The sequence below is a fragment of the Borostomias antarcticus genome (assembly GCF_949987555.1).
Source record: "Borostomias antarcticus genome assembly, chromosome: 22".
Lineage (NCBI taxonomy): Eukaryota > Metazoa > Chordata > Actinopteri > Stomiiformes > Stomiidae > Borostomias > Borostomias antarcticus.
Genome location: NC_140255.1, coordinates 10,849,122 through 10,875,397, shown reverse-complemented (window position 1 = coordinate 10,875,397; position 26,276 = coordinate 10,849,122). Strand labels below are relative to the sequence as shown.

General features: G+C 46.2%; 4 protein-coding genes across 4 annotated transcripts in view; 2 read left to right on the top strand and 2 right to left on the bottom strand.

Annotated features, from left to right (window-relative positions):
- Positions 1-6,259, top strand: part of LOC311323761 (uncharacterized protein) — a gene marked incomplete at both ends in the record, with an annotated part of 97,066 nt that extends 90,807 nt beyond the window's left edge. The window contains 5 exons of the mRNA XM_084456060.1: positions 1,438-1,585; positions 2,934-3,158; positions 5,036-5,170; positions 5,824-6,062; positions 6,184-6,259. Of these exons, the coding sequence (XP_084312186.1) occupies positions 1,438-1,585; positions 2,934-3,158; positions 5,036-5,170; positions 5,824-6,062; positions 6,184-6,259 (823 nt within the window). The remainder of the gene's footprint in view (positions 1-1,437; positions 1,586-2,933; positions 3,159-5,035; positions 5,171-5,823; positions 6,063-6,183) is intronic.
- Positions 6,260-9,223: 2,964 nt separating this feature from the next.
- Positions 9,224-12,751, bottom strand: fank1 (fibronectin type III and ankyrin repeat domains 1; the record flags this gene model as incomplete). The annotated part of the gene is made up of 10 exons (XM_084456059.1): positions 9,224-9,271; positions 9,797-9,841; positions 9,990-10,067; positions 10,684-10,827; positions 11,007-11,172; positions 11,780-11,845; positions 11,947-12,021; positions 12,123-12,204; positions 12,296-12,420; positions 12,549-12,751. The coding sequence occupies 10 exons, from the start codon at positions 12,749-12,751 to the stop codon at positions 9,224-9,226; spliced, it is 1,032 nt and encodes a 343-aa protein (XP_084312185.1).
- A 1,581-nt stretch (positions 12,752-14,332) lies between these two features.
- Positions 14,333-22,073, top strand: dhx32a (DEAH (Asp-Glu-Ala-His) box polypeptide 32a; the record flags this gene model as incomplete). The annotated part of the gene is made up of 11 exons (XM_084456058.1): positions 14,333-14,566; positions 15,715-15,908; positions 16,942-17,314; positions 18,296-18,541; positions 18,663-18,756; positions 18,928-19,077; positions 19,633-19,824; positions 20,058-20,198; positions 20,348-20,538; positions 21,414-21,604; positions 21,881-22,073. 11 exons carry the CDS (start codon positions 14,333-14,335, stop codon positions 22,071-22,073), a joined length of 2,199 nt encoding a protein of 732 aa, XP_084312184.1.
- Positions 22,074-22,259: 186 nt separating this feature from the next.
- Positions 22,260-26,032, bottom strand: bccip (BRCA2 and CDKN1A interacting protein). The gene is made up of 7 exons (XM_084456641.1): positions 25,858-26,032; positions 25,569-25,643; positions 25,380-25,460; positions 25,126-25,215; positions 23,896-24,083; positions 23,035-23,203; positions 22,260-22,754 (listed from the first exon to the last, which is right to left on the bottom strand). Exons 1-7 carry the CDS (start codon positions 26,014-26,016, stop codon positions 22,584-22,586), a joined length of 933 nt encoding a protein of 310 aa, XP_084312767.1. The 5' UTR covers positions 26,017-26,032; the 3' UTR covers positions 22,260-22,583.
- Positions 26,033-26,276: the final 244 nt, after the last annotated feature.

Genomic DNA, 26,276 nt, shown 5'->3' with positions numbered 1-26,276 from the left:
AAAGCTTAATAATATTTATTGAAGTTATACTAATCAATTATCAAAATAACATGAAAACACAAATATATGGAAAACAAATATGCCAATAAGAAAACACAGCAGAAATTAAATGAATAATGTCATAGATTATCACAGCCTATCATAAATTCTCTAAGCTTAAACAACACTTGCATCAACACCACAACAAAGGAGAACAGTTGTAATTGCGACCTTACGTGGTGTGTTGGCACGCTGGCTCAGAAGCTGCTATCGGCATGGAGAATTGAAGAGGCACGTGACTGATGGTCACTCGGTTTAATGCAGGGTGTAGCACGCCTGCGCTTCCATTGAACAGTGTTGGTAGACTGTTGGTGAACATTGATATTCGCGGAGATTCAGAGTTCAGAGGTCAACTTCAGAGCTGTTCAGCGTAGACTGCAGCAAACTGAATTGGTTCGGAGTTTAAAAGTTTCAAATGTCTCAAAGCTTCTGCTCTTGCCAGAAGTGGGATCAGTGGAACGACTTAGTGGAACTTCTTAAGACCCTGGAACTTCTTAAGACCATGGAACTTCTTAAGACCCTGCGCGTTGACTCACATAGTTCTTAGATAGGAGGTAGCTGCTCAGCAATTCCACAGATAGAGATTGATTTTCATCAATCAGGCACAAGCTTGGATCTTTGGTTACATGTTACAAGAAGAACACAAGGAAGAAACAAAAGAGAACAATCTGTCCCCTCTCCCTCACTTCTAAAGGACAGGAAACGGAGGTGTGTCCTGTTTGCAGGGACAGTGATGATTGGTCACTCACACAGGGTGAGGGGTGTGAGTGACCTCTGACCCCTCACTCACTTGGGATCATAACAGGAAACCAGGGATCCTCTTATGGGTCTGAAATCACCAAATATCCCTGTTATGGTTTCAACATTTCAACATTTCCCGAACATGCATAATCAACTGATTCATGATTTTAGCTTCAGATTTTAGCTTCAACATTGCAAGGTTGACTTTGCAGCGTAGAATCAGTTATTTACCAACACAGTAGGCAAACACTTGGTTACAAATACAATGCATCAATGCCCATAGGGCTTATTCTCAGGGTGGTTGCATTGCATAGTTGGGAGAAAGTAATTAAATTAAATAAAGAATGCCAATCCTCTTTGTTTCAATGTGTGAGCCTGCTGGGAGAGAGCCTGCAGGAATGTTGGTACAGGACACGTTTTATTGCTCGGGGGAACGGAGAAGAACCATTGTGAGGAAGAGTTAATGGTTCCCCAAAATTAAATTTCAAGGGACCAGAACAGGCTGTTTCTGGCTTGAGCCTGGAGGCCTGCAGATCTTTATCAGGCGTGGTTTGAGATCACCAACATTCCTGTGTCAGTCCCACAGTATGGTCTGTATAATATTTGTCATGTCCATAATCTGCTACACACTGTTTTCTAACTATCGTTGCACCACAGGTCGGTGGGCTCAAACAGACCGTCCAGTCCGACCCAGGCCCGGCCCCAGCCCCAGCCCCAGCCCCGGCCTCCTCAGTCCCAGTCCGTCTACAGAGCCTCCCCCCCTATCCACGCCCCAGTCCAGCCTCACAGCTCCAGCATCTTCAAGGTTCGTATCCTTCCCTTCCTCGGCCTATTGTGCTCTCCCTCTGTCTCCCTACCCCCACCCCCCTTACCTCCTAAAATGCTATAACCAGATCCATTCTTCTCTGGTGTGACATGTTGTTTTCACAGCTAATTCAAATCCAATTAAATAATTGGCCTCGATGTGTGTGTGGGGGAGGAGCAGATGCTGGCGTCTATAGAGAAACCTGCTCCGGTCACGCCACAACGATGGCATCTTGAGTCAGAAGAGCCATGTTTGCGTAGCGACTGTCGCAGCCTGAGAATGTTGATGATGAATCTGTGGTTACTGGGAAGCCATTCCAGAAATGATAGTAGATGACAGAAGCGTTTGATTGAATTCCTAACCTTGCAGTATTATATAGACAGGGTTTTCACTGACAACACAACTGACACACACACACACACACACACACACACACACACACACACACACACACACACACACACACACACACTTACAGGCAAGCTGTTGTACATTACAAAGGTTTGGTGTTTTTAGTTACCAGGCCTACAGCATCTGTTTTTGATTGGACTGCTGGTAAGAGGAGAAAGGGTGTAAGCCTGTTTGATGTAAGCACAGTGCAGGTGAGGCCATTTTCCAGTTGTCAGGAGCAGTGTGTGGGTATGTGTGTGTGTCCATGCACGCACCCGTGTGTGTGTGTGTGTGCGTGTGCGAACAGAGTACATCTGGCCAGGGGTGAATAACAGACAGGCAGACAAACAGAGAGACAGACAGACTCACATATTTGCCTTATTCTGCGGTGTCTGCACTGTCTGAGTGTGTGCGTGTGTGTGTGTGTGTGTGTGTGATGGTGAGTGTGTGTGTGTGTGTGTGAGAGAGAGAGAGAGAGAGAGAGAGAGAGAGAGAGAGAGAGAGTGTGTGTGTGTGATGGTGTGTGTGTGTGAGAGTGAGTGAGTGAGTGAGTGAGTGAGTGAGTGAGTGAGTGAGTGAGTGAGTGAGTGAGTGAGTGAGTGAGTGAGTGAGTGAGTGAGTGAGTGAGTGAGTGAGTGTGTGTGTGTGTGTGTGTGTGTGTGTTTGCACCTGTGTGTGCCTGTGTGTGTCCGTGTGTGGTCTATTGCCCCGTCCACCTAGACTGCCCTGTCGACTTGTGTCACTTCGCTTGTCTCTCACTTTGATACGTTAACTGAGGGTAACATGACCCGGGGAATGGTGAATGGACTTGGGGAGCGCTTGATTTATGCACCCCTTGACGGCTCCAGGAAGCACAGCGGAGAGGGGTGGAGGTTAACACGACTGCTGCTGATGGGAAGCAGACGGGAGGGTTCTGATCTGTTTCCTGTGTGTCTCGTTGTCTCCCATCTCTCTGCAGCCTCTTCACCTGGGTGCCCCCGAGGCCCTGCTGCCCCTGGGCCCCTACCCCTCCCACAGCCTGCATAGGCTGCCCCAGGGCCCCCCTGTCCACCTGTCCCCTGGCCCTAATCCTGCTCCCGGCCAGCCCAGACCCCCGGCCCTGCCGCCGCACCGCGCCCTGCCCCACCACGCCCAGGCCCCACCCAGGGGGGTGTCGTTCCGTGGCTCCTGCAGGACCGTCAAGGTGAGTGACCCTGTTCCACGCCTTCATCTTCTGTACCGCCATGGAAACATTTACTTGATACCGTTACCTTCACCCGTTTCTCCGCTGTGCGCAAAGGCTATAAGAGCGCTTTTACTGGTGTCTAGTATATGACCAGTTAACATCTGAAGCAGGCCTCTTGTTCATAGCAACCCTCCATGTTCCGCCAAGGTCTCTCTTCATGGGACTAGTGTGTGCTATAAAAGTAAATGTGTGTTGACAGTTACACACAGTCCAATAAAAAGGTAAGTTTGACCCTGGGACCGGCTCTGTCCAAGTGAGGCTCTGTCCAAGCGAGCTTTCTATCCCACGCTATAACCGCATAAATAATGAAAATGGCCCCAAAGCACTGCCTTGTGGGGAGGAATATTACAGAGATGAAAGTGCAATTGCAGGGTGTATCTTGCAAATCCAGTCCGGTATCCTAGAGTAGTACACGTAGTCAATTGTGCTCTTCAGAGCACAACAGAATTATGGGTGTTGAGAATGGGAGTTGAGAGGAGGCGAGAGACTGGGCTTTTAGGTAGATGGAGTAGACCCCACTAACTCTGGGACTCTCCAAGACTTTGACCTGGACTTAATCCTGTTTGTGTTTATCACAGGAACAGCAAGCAGACAGAGAGAGATAGATAGAGAGAGAGAGAGAGAGAGAGAGAGAGAGAGAGAGAGAGACAGCCAGAGAAAGAGACAGCGAGAGAGAGAGAGAGAACAAGAAAGATTACAGCAACAGACAGAGACAAGAGAGAAAGGAAGAGAGAGAACCAAGGAAGAGGGAGAAAACGAGAGAGAGAGTGGGGGTGGATAGAGAGAGAGAGAGAGAGAGAGCTTTGCTGTGTGCCCTGCCTGAGGTCGTGGGTGAGAGGCCTGACTGAGTCGTTCTCCAGCTCCAGCAGCACGCTCCGCTCCGTCACGTTGGCTGACTGAGCTGTCCTCCGGCTCCAGCCGCACGCCCTGACTCTCCGACCTGGCCGCGATGGCGCCGGCTCTGCCGCCGTGATCTGACACCGTGGCCGAGTTCAGGTCAATACAGCTGCACGGACATCCACCTAATTAGAGTGTGTTCAAGTGCTAATGAGATTTTGCTCTTGTCACGATTAACAGGGGTCACAGATAAAGCCTCGCAAAGTATTTTCAAACACCGCGCTTTCTAAGAGCTAATCCAAATAATGAGAGTCAGGGGGCAGGGCTCGAGGGCCACGGCAGAAACAGACCTGTGGTAAAATCAGTTATGCATTTATTTATTTTTTTAAAAGAGGCCTTTTTGTTGCTTTGACATGCATTGGGAAATTGAATTCTGGGAAACGCACATGCATTTAAACACCAAGACACACACCTTCAGAGCATATAAAGTGTGAGGAGCCAGCCTCCCCCCCAAGCGGTGTCACGTAGAAGTGAGGCCTGTGGAAGTGGTCATGGTCATGTCATGGACCAGGCGGCTACTGCACCCAGAGGAAAGCTCCTGGCTAGGGGGTACGGAAACCGTGACCATGAGGACCTTCACCTGAATGACTGGAATGCTGCGTCTCTCTCTATGAGGGAAGCCAGGCTCGCCTGTTGACGAGTTACAGGTGTGATGGTTCTGACTGAAAACTGAAACCATGGTTCCTAGATATTATTTGGTAAAAAATCAAAGTGTAATTCCCATTTTATATCCATTTGTCATGGACACCGGCAGACATGCACTTTCTATCTGCCTGACTCCAATTTAACTTGCATGTGATATGGTACTGTACGCTTTGGATGAAACTCAATCTGCCTTGTATGACGATAGTGGCTGTGGGAATGTTGTGCATTAGTGTAGTTCTTCGAGGGAACTGATCTTTGTGGCTGAGTTTCTCTTCTCGTGTCTCCTGGCGTAGTGTAAGCAAAGGGGAGATATAGCCCCAGGACATATCGTGATGGATGGCGAAGGTCCTGAGGTTCTAGCAGCTTGGCTCCTCTCCTCTGAGATGCTGGAGCTCCCCTCCCGTCCGCAGGAGGAAGTGAGCGGAGAGGTAGCGGCATCTGTCATGACCTCAGCCCTCCGCAGCAGATTAGGAACACATGACTGCGCCTCATCACATGCCTGCTGCGGACGGCCGCCATGGCAACCGAGGGATGGGAGTACAACAAGCAGAGCGAGAAGCCGTCCCTGGGCGACCGGCGGCCTGACACTGCCCCCTGGTGGTGTCTTTCGGTCACTGTTGATCCTTGCAGATTTCTGCTCCGACAAAATCAGAGTCAGTTTATTGCCATGTAGTTTTTCAACATACTTGGAATTAGCTTTCGGACGTAGTGCATAACAGTGAGACAAAATTGGACAGGGTGCAGGGACAAGACAGGACAGTGCAAAGACAGGACAGTGAAAAGGGTGAGTACAAAATGCTAGTGATTAAAAAAGAAAAAGAAAAAAGGGATAAGCAAAGAGAGAAGAACAATATACCACAGTAGTGCAGTCAGTGTATGTAGTGAGTATGCAGAGTGTAATGTTTGAGTGTGTGTATGTATGTGCGGCATGATGTGTGAGTGCGGTGCGTCCTACAAATACATACGATCAGATCATGTGCAAAGTTGATGAAGTGCAATTTTTCCATCAGCTTTGATATTTATTGAAAAGTGGCATACTTACAAATAACTACGGTATAATATCCTGTGTCTTTGTTTACAGAGTGGTAATAGTGAGTCCAACTGCAGCAAAGCTAAGTTAGCGTCTGTCTTCCACCTCCAGGAGTTGGAGAAGCCCAGTCCTCCCCAGAAGCCCCTGCCTGCTGACCCCCAGGGAAGGGGTGGTCGTCTGGTCCGCAGCCCCTCAGCCGTCCGTGGCCCCGTCCCCGTCCCTCTCGCTGTCCCCCTCCCTGGCCTCCCTGGTGTCCTTAGGCCTCTGCGCCCCGTCCCGAACCCTGGCAGGTGGGTCCAAACTCTGATCATTATAACACTGGGTCAGCACTTACAGTTACAGTGATGATGTAACGCTTACGTTCTCTCCATGCTGACCATGAGTATAATCATGTGTTTTCCTTCCCCCAAGGCCTGCTCCCAACCCCAGGCAGCCCCCCACGCTACCAAAGCCTCGCATGACCGTCAACATCAAACACAGCAGCTGAGGGCTGCACTGAAGGGACGTCGTTTGGATAAAAAGACACTTCATTTGCACTATGAAACTCTTAAAAACCTTAAGACGTGGTGTCTCTGAGTTTTGAATAAAGGGGCCTGTCGGACTCCCATTGGTGCTCTGCCTCAGAATGGTGCTATGAGTCTGAGCTCAGGTACATGTAAAGTATTTATGTTCTGTATTTATTACCACACAGCGCACTGTGCCAGACACTTTTACTTAACGGTAGCATTTGGGATTTTACTGTTTTTTTGTTTTGTTTGTTTTTTGAGTTTAGTTCTGCCGTTTGTGATTTTAAACATTGGCAGATACTGTACTAACCTTTTGAATAGACAGTGAAAGAAAAGGCAGGGGGGAAAGCATATAGATCTGTGAAATTGTAAAGTACAGTGCACATGTTCTGTAATATTAACTGGATCTACAATGAAGGGAACCATGGAAATAACAGAATATTATAACTTAACAAGGAGAAGGTTTACAGCACATATAAAACATCAAAGGTAAATCATTCTGCAGTTCAGTGCAACCAATGTTACGTTGAGTGCTGTTTGAGAGAACACATGTATTTTTCTCCAACACTAACACTCGGGTTGTTAGGCATTTGAAACAACACTTCTACTTAATTTAGGGCTCGTAGCGCTGATGGATGGAGACAGTTTTTGTAAAAAGGCCATGGTCTTTGGAGCGAGTCCAAACCTCTCTCTCCAGCCAGATTGGCAGTGAGCCGGACCCTGGGGGAGGGCAGGCTCAGACAAGGCCTGCCATGGAAACCAGACCCTGGTCCAGCCGTGTGATTGTAAACATATGATTACACTGCTGCAGAGCTGTGTAATCTCTGAGGAACGGCCTAACCTAACCCAACCTACAAAGTCTTATTCGTGTCTCTCCTCAGTCAACCCAGAGCAGAAGAATAGTGAAACGTTATTGAATGTTAGCGCTTTGTCACCGTTCATCTCCTATAAAGAGGGCCCAGGTGGATCTGGACATGAATCTGGGGTGATACATTGTAAGATCAATGAAGTCTTTCTTTCTAAGGACACACTGCTCTGAAACGTCGCTCTGCTAAAGGTCACCTGTACTTTAAATATGTCCTCGGCGCCTGTATGGGCCGGAGGTCCCCTAATTAGAGGAACTCTAACAATATGTGGTTATTGAACCATAAGGTTACTTCCTCTCAAAAAGGGTGAAACAATTCTCTGGCCAAGGAAGAGAGTTGTGGTTCATGGAACGCCAGCAACCTTCCAGAACTTGACTCCTTGGCTGATGTTAGGGTTATGTGCACACACATAATTTTCTTTTTTTTGTATTTTGCTCTTTTTCTTTTGGCTATTACACATTATTCTAAAGTTATCCATCCACATGATCTGCTATCTATCTATATGAAACACAGAATAGGATTTAGTGCTGTTTTTATTTACATTCTCATTACATTCTCATCATGTATAAATAATTATTCAGTGCAGAATTTACTTTAAGCACATAGACCTTGTTCACAAATATTGAGGCCAAAACCAGATATTTTCTGTAACTTTAGACTTTTCTCTATTGAAGGGCAGAAATTCAGTGTTGAATAATCTGATGCTTTTGATACCATCCTATTCATGATGCACTAGTAAAGCTTACTTTGTTCATGTTGCTATTTGAAAGCCATGTTTCCATGTATTAGTAGATACTAGTTATACCAGTATTGTTGTCCCTGTGCAAGTAATTGTATTTTAATGTTCCTTGCTGACTGTGTTACCGGTGAACACATTTTTGTTTTTTGTATGATAACTATTTGATACATCCAATGTAAGAAATACACTTTATTGTCAGTGTCTATACTGTAAAAGAAATTTTGAACACAAACAGTAGTAAAATTGTTTATCAAACACTGAAGTGATTTTGTTCTGTATTACTTTAATTATTCATACCAACATTACATTAGTCATTTAGCAGATGCTTTTATCCAAAGTGACTTACAGTAAGTGCCACTAAGTGCATTCAACATACAGTAGGTACAGTAGTGCATCTTCTTTCTAATCAAGCATCTAACAGCATAAGCAGTGCTAAAGTAAAAGTGCAAAAATTAATAAATACAATTACATTAGTAAGTGCTAAGAGGAAGGGCCAGGTTAGTAGTTCTTGAAGGAGGTGAATTTTCAGCCTGCAGTGAAAGATGGGCAGTGACTCTGCTGTCCTGATGTCAGTGGGCAGTTCATTCCACCACTGCGTGGCCAGGACAGAAAAGAGCTGTGACTGGGTCGATCAGCTGCAGGGGCTTTGGAGCAACAGGGCAACCAGTCGCCTTGAGGCAGCAGCACGAATTGGTTGGATGTGGGTGTAGGGTCCACCATGACCTGGAGGTAGGAAGGAGCTGTTCCCTTCACTGCCTTGTGGGCTAGCACCAGTCTTAAACTGGATGTGAGCTGCTACAGGGAGCCAGTGTAGAGAACAGACAAGGGAAGTAGCAACCTTTCCCCAGGAGGAACAGCAACTCAGTCTTGTCCAGGTTGGACTTCAGGTCACCATCCACTCTGAGATGTCAGCCAAGAACGCAGTTACAGTATGCGTGCCTCTGCTTGTGTATCAGGGGGGGGAAATTACAAGACCAGCTGGGTGTCATCGGTATAACAATGGTAGGAGAAGCCATGCGAGAGCATAACAGAACCCAGAGATGTTGTGTAGAGGGAAAAAAGAAGGGGACGCACAACTAAACCATGTGGAACCCCCGTATTTAGCTGGCATGATTCCAACACGGACCCTCTCCATGTCACCTGGTAGGAGTGACCCGTCAGGTAAATGCAAACAGGGAGAGAGCAGAGCCTGAGATGCCTGCCCGGTCAAGGGTGGAGAGGAGTATCTGATGGTCCACCGTGTCAAAACACTGCTGACAGGTCCAGGAGTATCAGGATTGAGGAGAGTTTGCTCTTGCGGCATGAAGCAACTCTGTCACTGCAAGGAGGGCCGTCTCTGTCTAGTGACCCACCTTGAACCCGTACTGGTGGGGTTCCAAGAGGTTGTTCTGGTGAGGACAGTTGATTAAAGACAAGCATGTTAGGGTGGCTGTAGCTCAGCTGGTAGAGCGGGTCATTTAATGATCGAAGGGTCAGTGGTTCGAATCCCAGCTCCAACTGTCCACATGTCGAAGTGTCCTTGAGCAAGACACCTAACCCCAAATTGCTCCCAATGAGCAGGTTAGCACCTTGCATGGCAGCTACCGCCATTGGTGTGTGAATGTGTGTGTGAATGGGTGAGAGAGGCCATTGTAAAGTGCTTTGAGTGCCGCTAAGTTGGAAAAGCGCTATATAAGTGCAGTCCATTTACCATGTTCATGTGTTTTGAATAGAAAGGCTGGAAGGGAAACTGGTCTGTAGTTTTTGACGTCAAAGGGGTCAACATATTCTCCATTCACTTTTAATTACTTGTCCTTCGCTCCAACAAATGGATGATGCTCTGTAAGAGACACATGTTGTAGTGAGAAACCTGCTACATTTTCCAAGCCAAATCTGGAAGTGATGTAAAACGGTGGAAGTGTGTAAAACGTTACCTTTCTTTCAAAGGCTTTAGCCATTTCTGTGGCACCCGATCCAAACTGCAAATTTGGAAAAAGAAATAGGAAAACATTAACATAGGTAATTTATCACATGGTATCAGTTAACTTATTGTAGGCCTACTATAAGAATTTAACATAGGCCTAATGCGATTGTTCACTTCATGCTGCACTAATCTTTGTGCTTTACCTGATTTTTTACGTGGTGATCTGCTCCATGTTCTAGAAGCAGCTTGACTAGGTCTTCATGGTTATTCAGCACCGCGATCTGAAAGGCCGATAGATGTTTCTGAATTCTCGCTCTGGTGACAACTGACGCCAAGGCACGTAATGTATGTTCAATCAATCAATCAATCAAAGCTTTATTTGTATAGCGCATTTCATACCCAGAGGCAACACAATGCGCTTTACAGAGAACAAGGGAGGTGGGCATACGACCCACCCCTACATATTCCAGAGGGAAGCAAAAAAACAGTAATAACCCAGGGGCCAGATAAGTGAGCTGTAAAAATTCTTCCCTGACCCCTCTCAACAAGGCGATCGAGCAAGCTCCTGGAGTATGTTTGTCTACCAGATAAGAACATTTTTAAAGCAATACATTACATTAAATTACATTTCAGAGTAAGAGAGGCTAAAAAAGCATCATAGGAGAGACATGGCAAATACTGGTGTGTGTTTGCTATGGCCCAGCTCTAAAGCCGGAAGTGGGCTGGTGTATGTCTGTGTGTACGTGTGTGTGTGTGTGTGTGTGTGTGTGTGTGTGTTAACTAAATGCTACGACATCCACAGCAGACACAGGGGTATCTATCGGACTCAGGGAGGTCTGCTGGTGACAGTGGGGCATCCACTGGACGTTCTTCTGGTCATAGCGGGTCGTAGCCTACCATGAGAGGCGTCTTCCCGTCCCTGTCCCTGACGTTGACGTCAGCCCCGGCCCCCAGGAGAAGGGAGGCCGCCGCCGCGTCCCCGCTGACGGCCGCCACTCTCATCAGGGGCGTCCAGCCGGACACACCGTCCCTCACGTCCACCTGAGGAAAGGGCGGGGGACGCCATAGAGGCGTGCACTACCGTCAGACAGGCTGTAGGCTGGGGTCTGGGCCTGGGGTAAGCTAAAACTGACTCTCAACTGAACTCAGTCAGCTGTTCCGCATGCTCAATGTGATTCTGTGAACTTTAGCGTTGAACAGAGCTTATTATGAGAAGTCACCTCACAGTCGTCCTCTATCATGTGCTGCATGACGGCTAGATGAGCGCCATCTGCTGCCCAATGGAGGGAAGTGCAGCCGGCTCTGTCCCGAGACGTCCACAGGGCCCCACAGGCCCTCAGGTACTTCACTATGTCCAGGTGACCACAGAAACAGGCCAGCATCAGGCTGCCACACACAACCACAAATACATTAGCCTATATATATATATATATATATTAGGCCTGCCCCCAACTAAAGATTTTCCTGCTCGATTAGAAGTCCTCATTTAAAGCGACTAGACGACTAGTCGTTCCTTTATTATTATGATGATGATGATTATTATACATATAACCTTACCATACACACGGAGCAAGCGGCAGCAGCCGCCTCAGCAAAGCGCTAGATTAATTTTCAATGTGTCGGCATTCGGCAACACAGATAGGAGACTGAACAACATTTTATTACTCATTGCAAGTATAGGCTATGGGATTTTGATTGGTTATTGATGTGTTCGTTGTGGATGGATTTTGAAGGTTTCTTTGTGAACGGATTGCGCAACTCATCCCAAGCAGATTTTGAGTTTTTCTGCGATTAAGCGACTAATGAAAACTTTCTCGACTAGGACTCTTCTCGTCGACTAACGTTAAGTCGACTATTGGGGGGCAGCCCTAATATATATATATATATATATATATAGACACTATGTCTAAATAATAGTATACATACAGTTTTCCTATAAATATATGTATATGATAGATAATAGTATAGCAATGGAAAGATGATGTGTTCATACCTGTCTTTTCCACTACTGTTCTTGATATTCACATCTGCTCCATGTTGGACCAGTGTCTGAACCAAGCTGAGAACAGAGCAGCGCTACTAATCAACCCATAGCACAGGGTTGCAAACCAAACTATAAATATACATGAGCAGAGAAGAGCAAATCCACGCAGTATGTACCTGTAGAATCCCCTCATCACAGCCACCATCAGGGGTGTGAAGCCCAGTTTATCTGGAACATTGACATCTACAGTCCTTAAAAGAAGATCAAATAGCATTCAGCCATTCATTTCTGCTATTTGACACATATAGCATTGGCTGGGAAGAGAAGAGGGCGCGCGGGTCCACAAGCTCACTTAGACTGTAGGACTCTGGTCAGCTCCTCCTGGTCGTTCATGAGGACAGCTTGGTGCAAATTCTTTCCATTGATTGGTTCCCCTGAAAAGAGGAACAACAGACACCTTTCTAGAATATCACTCTGTTCCTAATAACCCTAATGCATGCTACCTGCTGTTGTTACCATACATACTTGCGGTAGAAACGGATAGAACTTGACTGTAAAAGGGTTCTTCTGAAGGCGGACTGATCTTCAGTCTGAACCTATAAGAGGTGCTCGCCTCGCGTCCTTCAAGGGTGAACTCTGTACCGTACCCACTAGCAAAGACAAGACATCCATCCTCTGTCAAATATCATTCATAATCCTAAATGTTCTCGTTGCTATAATACCACACTCAACACAGCAGAATCAACAGTATGGTGTTCTGTGCTCATGTGTCACTCACACATAGACGGTAACAAACGTGTGTTTCCTGGGGTCTTTCTCCTCCAGGGTGAACTGGGTCCACGCCTCTGGGGGTCCGAGGCGCTCTTCTGTCTCTACTCCAGCCCAGCTCAGCTCAATACTGTGGTGGGTCACCTTCCCAACCAGCAGGCTCTCACGCAGGCCACCACTGAGAGGGACTACGGGGACCATAACATTCTTCATGTAAACTGTGTTAGAATACAGTCAAGAGTGCTGTTTTCCAATCTAGTAATACTGGAATAGAATATACTCTTATTTGATGACATGAATGTGCCTAAAGAGTGCAGGAGGGTGTGGAAGTCCACACCAGTACATCAGGCTTGTCTTGTACAGGTGAGAGCCTACAGTACCACACAAAGCACTGCTTTGCCAACATTATAAAACATAGTGAGCTATGAATCATATTGACACGTGAAACACCTGCCTGAACATTTTGTTCTGGATCTAGAGCACTGATCAGTGACACCTATGTGACATACAACACGCTAGTGAATGACAAGCTGGTATCGTGCTTATTGTGATGGCCAAACAAGATACATTACCGTAGGCTACATTATCTCCTCGCATTACATTATGGCTCTAAGGCTCAGTTCAATGACAAACGGATCCAGTAGGCCTACACTTTCACCCAAGATGGTTTGATGCTAACAAAGGCATTGTTAAGTTAAGTTAGGTAAACTGGATAGGCCACTCACAGCGCCATGTTATTTGAGACCAGACTTCTCCATCAATGACCTCTATAAATAGACAGATTATGAAACTATTGACAATGTTGCTAACTAATGCTAAAATAATGATAGGCGTATTCATTCGCATAATAATAATAATAATAATAATAATAATAATAATGATAATAATCATCATCATCATCATCATCATCATCATCATAGCAACATCAATTCATTTGATTTATAAAGCGCTTTTTCATTGTGAAAACAATCTCAAAGTGCTGAATAATTTCTAAAGTGCAATATAGAATTGAGATGAATGATTGGCTGTAGTGCAAGGCTATATTCCAATCCAAAGGGTAACAATATCAAAACAATATAATGAAACTCGTCATGTGCTGAGAAGTACGAAGTACGAATTTACCTTGGCTCTCCATCTGCACAACGCTTCATTCCATTTAGAGCTATGCCTACAATAATTGACTTACTCCTCGTAGAAGGTTAGGCTACTGCAAAGTCGATGCACCCAGCAATGTACACTGAAAGTGAGTTGATTGTTGCTATAGGAACATAATGGACATACAATGCACTTTCTCTTGAAACATTCAACCTTTGGACACAGGTGGGCAGTGTGGACATGCTTATCGAAGCGTATACAGTAGCCTAAATCCTCTATATACAAACACTTTCCCACTATCTCCCTCTGCACGTTAATTAGATTAATAGAGGATTACTTTGACCACGTGACAGTATTTACTCGTGTTCATTCGTGATGTATGCAAATGAACGAGCACACGTGTTTGACCACGCCAGTTACCAACACGCACATTGAGCTGGTGCGCACTGCGCTCCACTGGCAGCCAAACTTGAAAACAGACAAACTTGAATGATCTAAAACAATTGCCACACACAGTAGGAAGTATACGTGGACTTCTAGAATGTGTGTTTCGGGAGTGGACGTTTGATTGGGGTTGCTGTTCATGCATTTTGGATATTGCGCTGTCTTTTTTGGGGATCACCAATATTGTCGTTTTGATGAGACTAGCGTTGCGCTCCCTCGGGATTCTCAATCATAGCCATGACGGATAGATGTGTCATGTCGGAGGAAAACCGTGAAGCTACTGACTGCTCAGAGGAAGCATTTTGTTTTGGAGATGATCTTGAGTTGAATCCATTTGATGGGTTGCCTTTCTCCTCGCGCTACTACAAATTACTGAAGGAGAGGAAGACTCTATCGGTCTGGAAAGCCAGAAGTGAATTTATGGATACATTGGTCAACAGTCAACTTGTTATTGTATCTGGTACAACAAAGACGGGTAAAAGTACTCAGGTGGGTTTTAAAGGGTACACTCATGGGGGCACGTGTAATGCTATTGGTTCATTGTAAGGATCATTGAATGTACATATTCTGTATAATCAATACATGGATGAGAAGTCAGTCTAGATCTTGTTAACTTCCCAGAGCAAGTCAGTGGTAGGCCTAAGGGCGCTCTTTCGAGATACTCCTAAATATAGTCCCTGCACCTGATATCCCCACTAGTCACACTGAGGCAGTGGAACTTTGACAGAATGATCCACTGTGCAGAATCAGTTCCTTTGTTTACCCTCTTTTAGATTTTTTTTAGGCTGAGATTGGTACCAAATGCCAGTGCTCAATTGCCTGCCACCACTACATCATTATGCGCCAGTTTTTGTGCACATTCTCAACCCTACAGCAGTTGTCTATTGAGTCTGTAGACAGATTGGAGGGCTGAATAGCCTCCCTTCATTTTATGTCAATATTCACAACACATGGTAAGCCTATTTGAAATATGCAGTGTCAAAGACGGCGGTTCATAACTTATTTTGCATCTTTAATTAGGTGCAATTAGGTAAACCCTAATTTGTTCACTTCTGCCATTCATTCACAAAGGGTTGGATTTAGTCCTGACAAATTCAAAAAGCACAATGTGTAATTATGTTGAGTCTGGCGTGAATGTGACATTGTGACCACAGAGAGGGGAGAGTGGAGCTATGAATGAGCCGCCCAGGTCAGCAGATGCTGTTGTTGCCTGCCATGCAGGGCCAAGCTTCAGACGGCCTGACAGCCGGGCAGCCGGTCAGCACAATTAAGGCTCCAGCTGTCGGCTGAGTAGCAATGGCTGTTACAGTGGACCTCCCGCTGCTAAGCCTGGGTTCACTGGAGCTGGCAGCGGCACATGCTGCCAAAGCAATTCAGCGTTATGGATAATAATACCACAATGCTGAATCACTCTAATGCCGAGTGGTGTGTTTACACCCTACAATTGAACCATCCAAGTCCCTTTTATGGATTCCCATAGTGGTCTGACACTGTTGGAATTCTTTTAAATGTTTTCTAATACCATACTTTGGGAAATAGGATTGTTGAGCTTATTCATTTGGCATGCTTCACTATAATGCACATGTCTAGTAGCAGGACTCAGGAGGCTGTTTAAATGGTGCTGTGCGTTGTTGCAGATCCCTCATTGGTGTGCCGAGTTCTGCCTGTCTGCCCGGTACCGACACGGCATGGTGGTGTGTACCCAGACCCACCGGCAGCTGGCCGTCGGCCTGGCTCTCCGTGTGGCGGATGAGATGGACGTCAACATCGGCCACGAAGTGGGCTACACCATCCCCCTGGAGACCTGCTGCTCCTCCGACACTGTGCTCAGGTCTGCTTCTTTCTCACGGATGTAGAAGAAGCATTACATGTGTGACTAGCTGCAGAGGCTGGTACATAGATGCTAATGAAGATGGGAGGTGATTTTGCTGGCTTAGCACAGCCATACATGAGAGGTTCTCTTCTATCACCCTTTAAGCTGGTCGACACAGAACAGATCTCTATCTCTGCCCTCCTACACTCGACTCCAATCACATATACTCTAGCACCAGTACCAATATCACATATACTCTAGCACCAGTACCAATATCACATATACTCTAGCACCAGTACCAATATCACATATACTCTAGCACCAGTACCAATATCACATATACTCTAGAACCAGTACCAATATCACATATACTCTAGCACCAGTACCAATATCAATCAATCAATATATATATATATAAATCAATCACATATACTCTAGCACCAGTACCAATATCAATCATTATATATATATCAATCACATATACTCTAGCACCAGTACCAATATCAATCATTATATATATATCAATCACATGTACTCTAGCACCAGTACCAATATCAATCATTATATATATATCAATCACATATACTCTAGCACCAGTACCAATATCAATCATTATATATATATCAATCACATATACTCTAGCACCAGTACCAATATCACATATACTCTAGCACCAGTACCAATATCAATCAATATATATATATCAATCACATATACTCTAGCACCAGTACCAATATCCAGAGTTGTAAACCATGTAGTTATATACATTATATGGCTTCCCTACACTTTTACTATACTATGGTACTTTTCAGTTGATCTATTGTTTTTAATGGGAGTGGTTACTGTATGAAACTGTTTGTAATGCTGCCATTCTTGGCCAGGTCGCTCTTGAAAAAGAGATTTTAATCTCAATGGGTTAAATAAACCTGTTTAAATAAAGTTTAATGAAAATATTCATTTTTTTGCATATCAACCAAGACCACTGCAGCCAAGAATCCACCTCACCCACCATTTCCACCATTAATCCTAATCTGGTTTTAACCTCATCCAGGTACTGTACGGACGACATGCTGCTGAGGGAGATGATGTCCGACCCCTTCCTGGAGCGCTACGGCGCCATCGTGGTCGACCAGGCCCACGAGAGGACAGTCAGCACCGACATCCTGCTGGGCCTGCTCAAGGACATCATCCGGCACCGGCCCGAGCTGCGCGTGGCGGTCCTCACCACGGCTCCCGCGGAGAACTCGCTGCTCGCCCACTATGGCAGCGTCCCCGTCGTCGCCTTGGAGGGCCAGGACGCCGCTGAGGTGGTCTACAGCAACAGCAGTCACACCGACCACTTCTACTCCGCGCTGCGGCTGGTGCTGGAGATCCATCGCACCAAGGAGGAGGGGGACGTAGCGGTCTTCTTGGCCTCCACTCAGGTGGGGAGGGGGCGTCCACATGCACACACCTTGGCCTCTTGGTTATAGGCTGCATCAAAAATGAAGGTTCTTGGTTGGTCTTTGGAAAATACTATTGTCTCTCTCGTCTCGTGTAGCCAGACCTATCTCCACACTTCGCTTACGCTGTACTAGCGCTGGAGAAAGGTCTGGCTGGACTCATTACCATTCGGGGATAGGGGGAAAACCGATTTCTTTAAACGAATCACATTTAACTGTTTAACTGTTAATTGTATTTTTTTTATGCGTTTTAAGGTGGCCTTGGGTGTCGTGAAAGGCGTCCTCAAATAAAATGTATTGTTCATCATTATTTACAATCATCTTCGGCAGAGCGGTTGCTAAGTGGTTGGTGTTTTACATAGTCTGGGAGAATCTTCCATCACCACTGATTGGACGGCCACATGAATTGGCTCCACTGATTGGGCAGTAATAAATGAATGACAAAGCTTATCCCCAAAACCTCCATCCGTTGAGTCAGACTATTGTCTCTCTGAACCGGAGAGATTGTGTGCATACTGGTCGTCATTGCAGAATATAGACGGTAAAGCTATTTAACATTTGTTTTAAATGCTTTTATTTGCTTTGGTAACCCTGCCTGCGTTTGCTTGCACTATTGTGATGACAGCGACCGTGTGTGTTTTGAAAGGCCTCTTGTCTGTCTGTCTGTGCGTGACAATGAGCCCGCAGCTCTCAGGCTCGTCAATAGAGCTGCACACTCAGCCATTTCATTGAGTTTTTTAACGGATGTGTATCACAAACATTCATAAATAGAAAGTGGAACAATAAATCATCATATGGATACGCGTCATGTGCTTTGTGGTGCAAGAAATATAATACATGTAATTTTTATAGATCTGAAAAAATCGATTTGTCCTCGGACAGGGGTGTGGAAGGGTAGGAGGGTGGGAAAGCATAACTAGGGCGCAGTCCTACCCCCCTAACCCCCTGTTTACCCTGTGACAGGATATCCACTGTGCCCGCAGTATCCTCCAGAAAGAAGGCACCAGGCTGGGAGCTGACCTGGGCCGGCTGGTGCCAGTGGCCCTGTGCCCGGGGCAGGGGCAGGGCAGGGCACCCCCCAGCCTGGGCGAGGAGCAGGGTGGTGCCAGGAGCAGGCGGGTCTTCCTGTCCGCCCCCCAGGGGGAGGACATGTTCTGGGCTGTGGACTCTGTCAACTTTGTCATCGACACGGGAGTAGAGAAACGACTTGTATGTTTGACGCTGGCTTGGGATTTTGTCATTTCATATTGGTGGACATTTCATGGTTTCTTCGTCAAAGTAATGTGATTGCAATCCTGGTAGTATTAATATTTGACTTTGTCTATAACAGGTATACAGTCCAAGAATAAGGGCTAATTCTGAAGTACTACGACCCATCAGTAGGTGGCAGGCAGACATCCGCAAGCAGCTCGCTACATCAACAGGTGAGATGATGCCTGTTGGTCAGAAGCCAGTTTTTGATTCACCTGATAAGTACTCATTGAATGCAGTCTAATGATTTAAATTATTTTCCACTCCACCACCACCTTTTTCAGAAAGCCTTCATGTTGTCATTTCTTCCCCACAACCGTGCCTCCTCCTCTCCATGTTTCCAGGGAAGTGCTTCTGCCTGTACCCCGAGGAGAGCCTGCTGCCCAGCGAGACCCCGCCCCAGATCCTGGAGTCCAACATCACCTCCACCGTACTCTTCCTCAAAAGGATGGAGATAGCCGGCCTGGCGCGCTGTCACTTCATCAGCAGGCCAGGTCAGACCCCTCTCCCCCCCCCCCCCTCCTGGTGGTAACTGAACCACGAAGCCTGGTTCCTGTAGGCGAGGTGTGGTATGAGGGGGTTCTGGGCGGCGTAGAGCGGAGGGCACAGACGGGGGGGGGAGGGGAGGGGGGGGGGGGGGCCTGTGCTGCGCTGCGCTGTTTGGGCCCGGTCAGCCGTGCCTGAGAGGAGCTGACAGCGCTCGGCCACGAGCCTTTGTCCAGGGCGTCCGCCGCTGCCGACCTGCCCGCGGAGGCCAGCTCATTAGTGATCACACAACGTGTCTTGTTAGGCGAACGCCGGGCGCAGGAGGAAGTGCCCGAATGGTGGCGTCCGATTGGACTGTTAACACATCTCTGCTGCATTCCCGTCTGAACCTGGAGCTCAAGCTCTCCTCGGGAATGTTACAGCACTCGTGCAGCTTTGTGCACATTTCTATGTACAAATAACATGAAAAGTAACGCCCACATCTTGTATTACTCACGCTGCATGAATAATCATTGCATTTACAGGAGCACTTTATCCTACTTGTGTCTACTTTTCCCGTTCAGATCCAGAGGGCTTGATGCAGGCTTTGGAGGAGCTTGACTACCTCGCAGCTCTGGATGACGACGGGAACTTGTCTGAGATCGGAATCATCATGTCCGAGTTCCCTCTGGACGCCCAGGTGGCCAAGGCCCTGCTGGCCTCCTGCGAGTTCGACTGCGTGAGCGAGGTAGTGACCATCGCGGCTATGCTATCAGGTAGGCACGTAAATAGATTCTTAAAATCCTATTTCAGTTCGTTCCATGTCCAAGAACGGGTCTGAATGAATGAGCGAATCTGCCAGGCAGTAGTAGCGTGACTGTTTCTTACATTCACCATATGGCGGTCCAGCGTGTTGCCTTTCCCAGACACTCGCACAGATGGCCTTGGCTTGGCGAGTGTGGCTTGCTGTAGCCATGAAGTTAATCCATGTTGATTCTGTCTGCTTTAGCGCCAAGCTGCTTCCTGGAGGCACCTGTTGGCAGGGCCCACGAGGTAGCGCAGTGCCACAGGAAGTTCCAGCACCCTGAGGGGGATCACTTCACCCTCATCAACATCTACAACGCGTTCAAGCAGAGCCAGAGGGATCCGTGTAAGCCTTGCCGACTCGGCTCGTTTGTTACCATCAGAGCACCGATACGCAATGTATAATGTTGTCTCCTTCGTTTATCTTCATATACACGGCATGCTGTATGTTCACTCCCTTCTCGTGAGGCCACCGTTGTCTGTCATCTCCCCCAGACTTCAGTGTTGAGAAGTGGTGCCACGACTATTTCCTGAGCCACGCGTCCCTCCGGACGGCGGAGGCCATCAGGTCGGAGCTGACGGACATCCTACGGAGGATCGAGCTGCCCGTCTCCGAGTCCTCCTTCGGCACCAAGACCAACACCCACAACATCAAGAGGGCACTGCTGGCAGGATTCTTCATGCAGGTATGTGGCTTCTAGTAGCATTCATCAATAATATTAAAGGAGTAGTAAAGGGAAAATGCATGTTTAGCCCTGTTTTAAGGTTACTTATGATCATATACAATGGTTCAGATCAAAACGTTGACAAAACTAGCACTTTTGAGACTGATAATTGCTCTACCACTGTTTTGGTCATACAATGGATGTGGGTGGGCACCGTGAAAAATCATTCAAAAACATGTTTGCCGGAAAGTATGAATCCTGTACGGTTTTATTGATCATTTTATGAAATCCATTGACTTGTATTGACGCGACCGTTGTGTAGATCAATCCACAGAGGGGATTCAGGAAGCGGAACTACTTACGGTAGCTATTGTTACTGTTTATGTTGCTAGACTACCTAGTTTGCGGAAGTTTACACACGTATGTGCTGCGACTAAATAGTTCTATGCTAAATATTTAAAAAAGCCTTTCCAGATGAACTAGAATCTTACTTTACGGCGAATTATATGTCACTACGCCAACTAACATGCGGCGAGTTTCTTGTCTTTGAAATTGAGTTTAACATGTTTTTTTAATGATTTTTCACTGTGCCCACCCACATCCATTGTATGACCAAAACGGTGGTAGAGCAATTATGACTTTCTCAAAACTGCTAGTTTTGTCAACTTTTTGATCTGAACCATTGTATATGGGGCGGCGGTATAGCTCAGTTGGTAAAGCGGGTCGTTCAGTGATCGTAGGGTCGGTGGTTCGAATCCCGGCTCATCCTGACTACCTGTCGAAGTGTCCTTGGGCAAGACACTGAACCAAATTGCTCCCAATGAGCAGGCAAGAGCATTTTCAGACTTCAAAGTGACACTGACCATTACCTCAACTAACTATTGCCCTCTCTCCAGATTGCTAGAGATGTGGATGGGGCAGGGAATTACTTCATGCTGACCCACAGACACATGGCCCAGGTGCACCCCTGCTCCAGCTATGGGACCAAGGCCCACAAGCTGGGCCTGCCCGAGTGGGTGCTGTTCCACGAGTACACCCTCTCAGAGAACAACTGCATTAGAACCGTCTCTGAAATCAGCCCTGAAGTGTGAGTCTGTGTAAACCCATTCTAGTAGTCTCAGTTCTACCACTGCCAACGCTGTCTGGGAGTTGAGTTAATGGCATATTCATTCCATGAAAACAAGGGACTAAAGATTTTTTATAATACATATTTTAATTTGAATGATGGCTAATCCTGTATTGTAAATCTACAGATTTACTTGGCAGCTGTGTGGGTATGTTTAGAAACAAATGTATTATAAATATGAATGTGTTGCTTTGTTGGAACTGACAACCCTATAGTAGTATCCTGTTCCCCTTCTAGGTTCATTCAGTTGGCCCCGCAGTACTTCTTCTACAATCTGCCCCCTAGTGAGAGCAAAGACATACTGCAGCACGTCTGGGACCACGCTGGGTCCGGCAACGGAGAAGACAAGACGCAAAACCAACACCCGAAAACCAACACCACTGAAGTTAATAAGGACAACACATTCGGCCAGTCTTGTGTTGTTCAGTGAGCTTCTCTAGGTTGGAGCATAATGATATGATTGATGTACAATCACTTAACAGATTTCTCGGTCAAGCAGTGACTGCCTTAGTGTCATTTCAGTGCTGCACTGACAATGTTATGTTTGATACAAAAAGAAGAAATACTTTTATTTGACTTGGTCTTTGTATCACACAAGAACAGGCAATAGCCGTTTAAATCTTTAATTTTGTCAACCTTGTGTAATATATACAAATTCCACTGTGCAGAAATGTACTATTTAATGTTTGTAAAGAAATGTTTATACAGTAATTGATGCTGATATTCCCGTAAATACAATTTTGCAATAAGTAAATTGCCTGAAGAATTTCCTTTATCAAAGTTCTACAAACTGCCGAGTGGGGCATGAACTATAAAAAGGGATCATTACACATGTACACCCAGTAGCAGTTTTTAAAAACTATTTCCATTCATATAGGGTCCCTTCCAATGATTGTATTGTAATAATCCAGTAGCAGTCTGAGTGTTAATAGAGTTTATTTCACACAGTGAGGTACTCTTTGAGCTTGTCCATGATCACGGGCATCCTGTCCACTGGAATCAGCATCACCGTGCGATAGGGCTTCATGGGAACGTCATCAAAGGACCACCTCCCACTGAGGCACGAGTCTGTTTCCTCCTGGACCGAGTAGTGGAACTTCATGGTCGCTTGCTGAGGACAGTGAGGAAACGGAGTGTGTGTGAGCAGCCGTGCTGATGTGTACACTACTGCAGTGTTCTAAATAACCTTCTCAAATCAAAGCATGCTATCAAGTTATCTGCTTTTCAGAGTTTTTGAAACAAAAGGCCTTGAAAGCTACACCGGGGTTACTAAAGAAAAGCACGTGTCTATAGGGCGGAGTTGGATCAGATATCACATTCTAGCTGTGATGTCCCGCGCCGCCATGTCAGATTGCTGCCATTGCAGGCCGCTCCCGAACGGCTGTTCCTACCTCGTAGAAGAATTCTTCCTCGGCGTTGACGAACATCATCTCGTCCTTCGGGGGTGCTCCTCTGGCTGGGACACTCTTGCTGGCCTCCTTGCAGGTCTTGCTGATCATCAGAGAGTAGTGACACCTCCCGCTAGGCTTGTTGGTCCGCTGCGCCTCCGCAATCTCCTCTCTGGAACACGAGACAACATTCCGTCATGGACGTTCAGTATGGTTGAGATTATCCGATTGTACATGATAGAAGAAAAAAAAACACTTGTATCCTATCATGTCCATGATCTTAGGACACCTTTGAATTGCTCTCTATAAAAATGTTTAAAAAAAAAATCCTCCTGCGATTTTCAATTGGGTTTATGACGCTGTCCATCTGGTGTGAGATTACCTCCGGTACAGCCGAGTCTAGTGGTTACACAATTACATTGCAGTATTAATATGCCCTGCTTACATACAGTCATAGAGGATGTATTAGTCGTAGTTGAACATGGCTGACACTCAAAACGAAGCAAACTCTGCCGACATCTGAATACTTAAAAACGAAACATGACTACATAAAACTAGATGAACACCGAATCAAGTCTGCAGCATCCCCTTTTCAATGCATACATCATAGAATAGTCAGCAACATAGCACAGTCAGGGTTACAACTTACCAGCTGAGCCAATATCACCAATACAACCCAATCCCTATTTATTCACAATTAGCATCATCATCACACATAGCAGGGCTCATCTGCAGTGTCACTCCCAGAATGCACTGGTGGCAATGGGCACGGAACCCAATGGAAGATCCCTGGGATGGGGGCATACCCCGAGAGGCTGCCTGGGCTGGCTGGGTGTGACTGTGGGGTTAGGGCAGAGGACTCACTGGAGCTGTTTGTGCAGGGGCAAGGCGATCTGTGGGGGCACGTTGATGAAGCGCTCGCTCAACAGCAGCCCCACGGGCTTACTGGTGTCCTTCAGGATCTTCTCCAGCTGCTCTGTCACACTGTGGGGGCAACTCTTCTCACACTGGGCCAGGACTAGGTCCTTCACCTCCTCCACACACTGGATCTCCTGCACGCGCACACACGCGCACACGCACACACACAAAACCAGACAGTCAAGAGAATAAAGGGAACAAAATGTGTCATCTCATCAAAATTATGTTTCAAGTGAGCCTTAAGCCCAATTCATGCTTCGTCGAGTGACATTTTTAAAACCGTCGCTCGACACTTTTGACGTCATGGACGACACTATTTCATTTTTCATTAGTGTCGCCGAGGGCTGTCATGCACCAACTGATTTTTGTAATGTCGCTGACTCCGTCACATATTGTTTCTCAAGTGTGATTACTTGAGCTCAACCATTTGTGCACTCTCCTGTTAATAATGTCTGTCTTATGAAGTATCTAGCAAATGTTTACTGTTCTGTATATGTTCTTAGCCAATTGACAAACATTTTCCAGGAGCTTGCTCGTTGAGAAGTCAGAGAATAATTTTTACAGCTCACTTTTCTGGCCGCTGGGAGAAACTGTTTTTTTTTTTTTGCTTCCCTCTGGAATATGTAGGGGTGGGACCTATGCCTCCCCCCCCCCCTCCCCCATTGCTCTCTGTAAAGCGCATTGTGTTGCCTCTGTGTATGAAATGTGCTATATAAATAAAGTTTGATTTGATTTGATTGGATAGCTAGATAGAAGGCTTGTGCGTTGCCATGGATATGCTTGTTCTGCAGCCTTGTTTTAGTTCTGTCTGTCATTTGACGTTTGGCTGTCATGGAAGGAGTAGAGGAACGTCTCTCCCAGCTTGTGAGGTGATATCCCCATCTGTACAAGTCATCCCTGCCCCTTCACAGAGATGCCCAAGTACTGCAGAAAAGAATGAAAACAAACCAGAATGAAAAATGCTCTCTGAATAACCTCTTTCCCTCAGAAAGCCTTCTCTCAGAATGACAACATGCAACAAAATGACAAGCGCGCGGCTGATTGTTGCCAGAGACGACGCAAAGTGTTGCCCGAAGCATAAATGCTACGTCGAGCGACACTTTTCAAGAAGCATAAATTAGGCTTTAGTCTGTTCTCATTGAACGTGTCTATTTTGAGTTAGTTAAGTGTCTGTACCTTTCTCTCTGTAAGATTCAACATACTGATGAAACCAAACACTTCATCTGGATCCCCCTCGTTGTCACTGTCTTCCGGTACCTCTGCTTGCTGGAAACAAAAGGTACAGACATGTGTTGTTGATGGAACTTCTGTTCAGTCCAATCTCACTGTTTAAAGTGGCCATGACCTGTGATATAACCCGCATGCACACTGTAATACTGCTTGGTGCCATACAACCATGGATGTATTAATAGAACATGCATGCCACTCACCCTGATAACACTTCCGATGTGATTCTGTTGGATGAGGATATCTGTCATCTCTGACGTGTTCACATGAGCCTTCAGAAACAGCTGCGTTGAAACAAAACATAACCGAGGTTTCACTCAGTAGATAATAGCTAGCTAATTATTTTAACACGCCAAAGTGTAGCCTGGAGCCTAAATCTAACATAACCTTACCTGTTGTAGAAGTCTTTTAATCCCGTTGTAATCGTTGTCTGTAATGGTATGAGCCTCAAAGTCCACAATGACCTCCTGGTTGACACACAAAACAAGAACTGGTAAGGTACACAAACGTTGTGTATTCTAGTGAGCCAGATAGATCTTTGTTCAATAGCTATGTTAAGCTTAAAGTTTTTGTAATTTGCTTCAAGATAACGTCAGCTACTAGACATGCTAGCTATACGTTAGCATGCTACCCAGCGTTAGCTAGGCCAAGAATACAGAGGCAAACATTTTATCCAGTTACTTCATTGATCTCCTCGTCCGAAGCTTCACTGTCCTCCTCTCCTGATCCATCATCGTCCTCCAAGCCCTCGTCCGAGCTGTTCTCCTCACTTTCCTCGGGATTTTCACCCAGTCCTACTGCTCGTCTTTTAGCTGAAGAGGCCATGCTGCATGCAAACATCCACACCACGCTTACGGGGGCGGGGCCAGGGTTAAAGTTGACTGGACGCTGCGAAACTTAACCGATGTTGCCGCCATCTTGGCTCAAATACCGCACCCGCGTACAGAGTAATGGCTGCCTTCTGAGCCACAATGTCCTCCTGTTTCCCAAACATGTTTTAGCAGGGGAAGGAACAAACCAATTCCAATTAGATAAAGGGTACAAAACGGTATTAAAACGGATAACTTGTATTTTAACAATTATACGTCAAATAGTATATA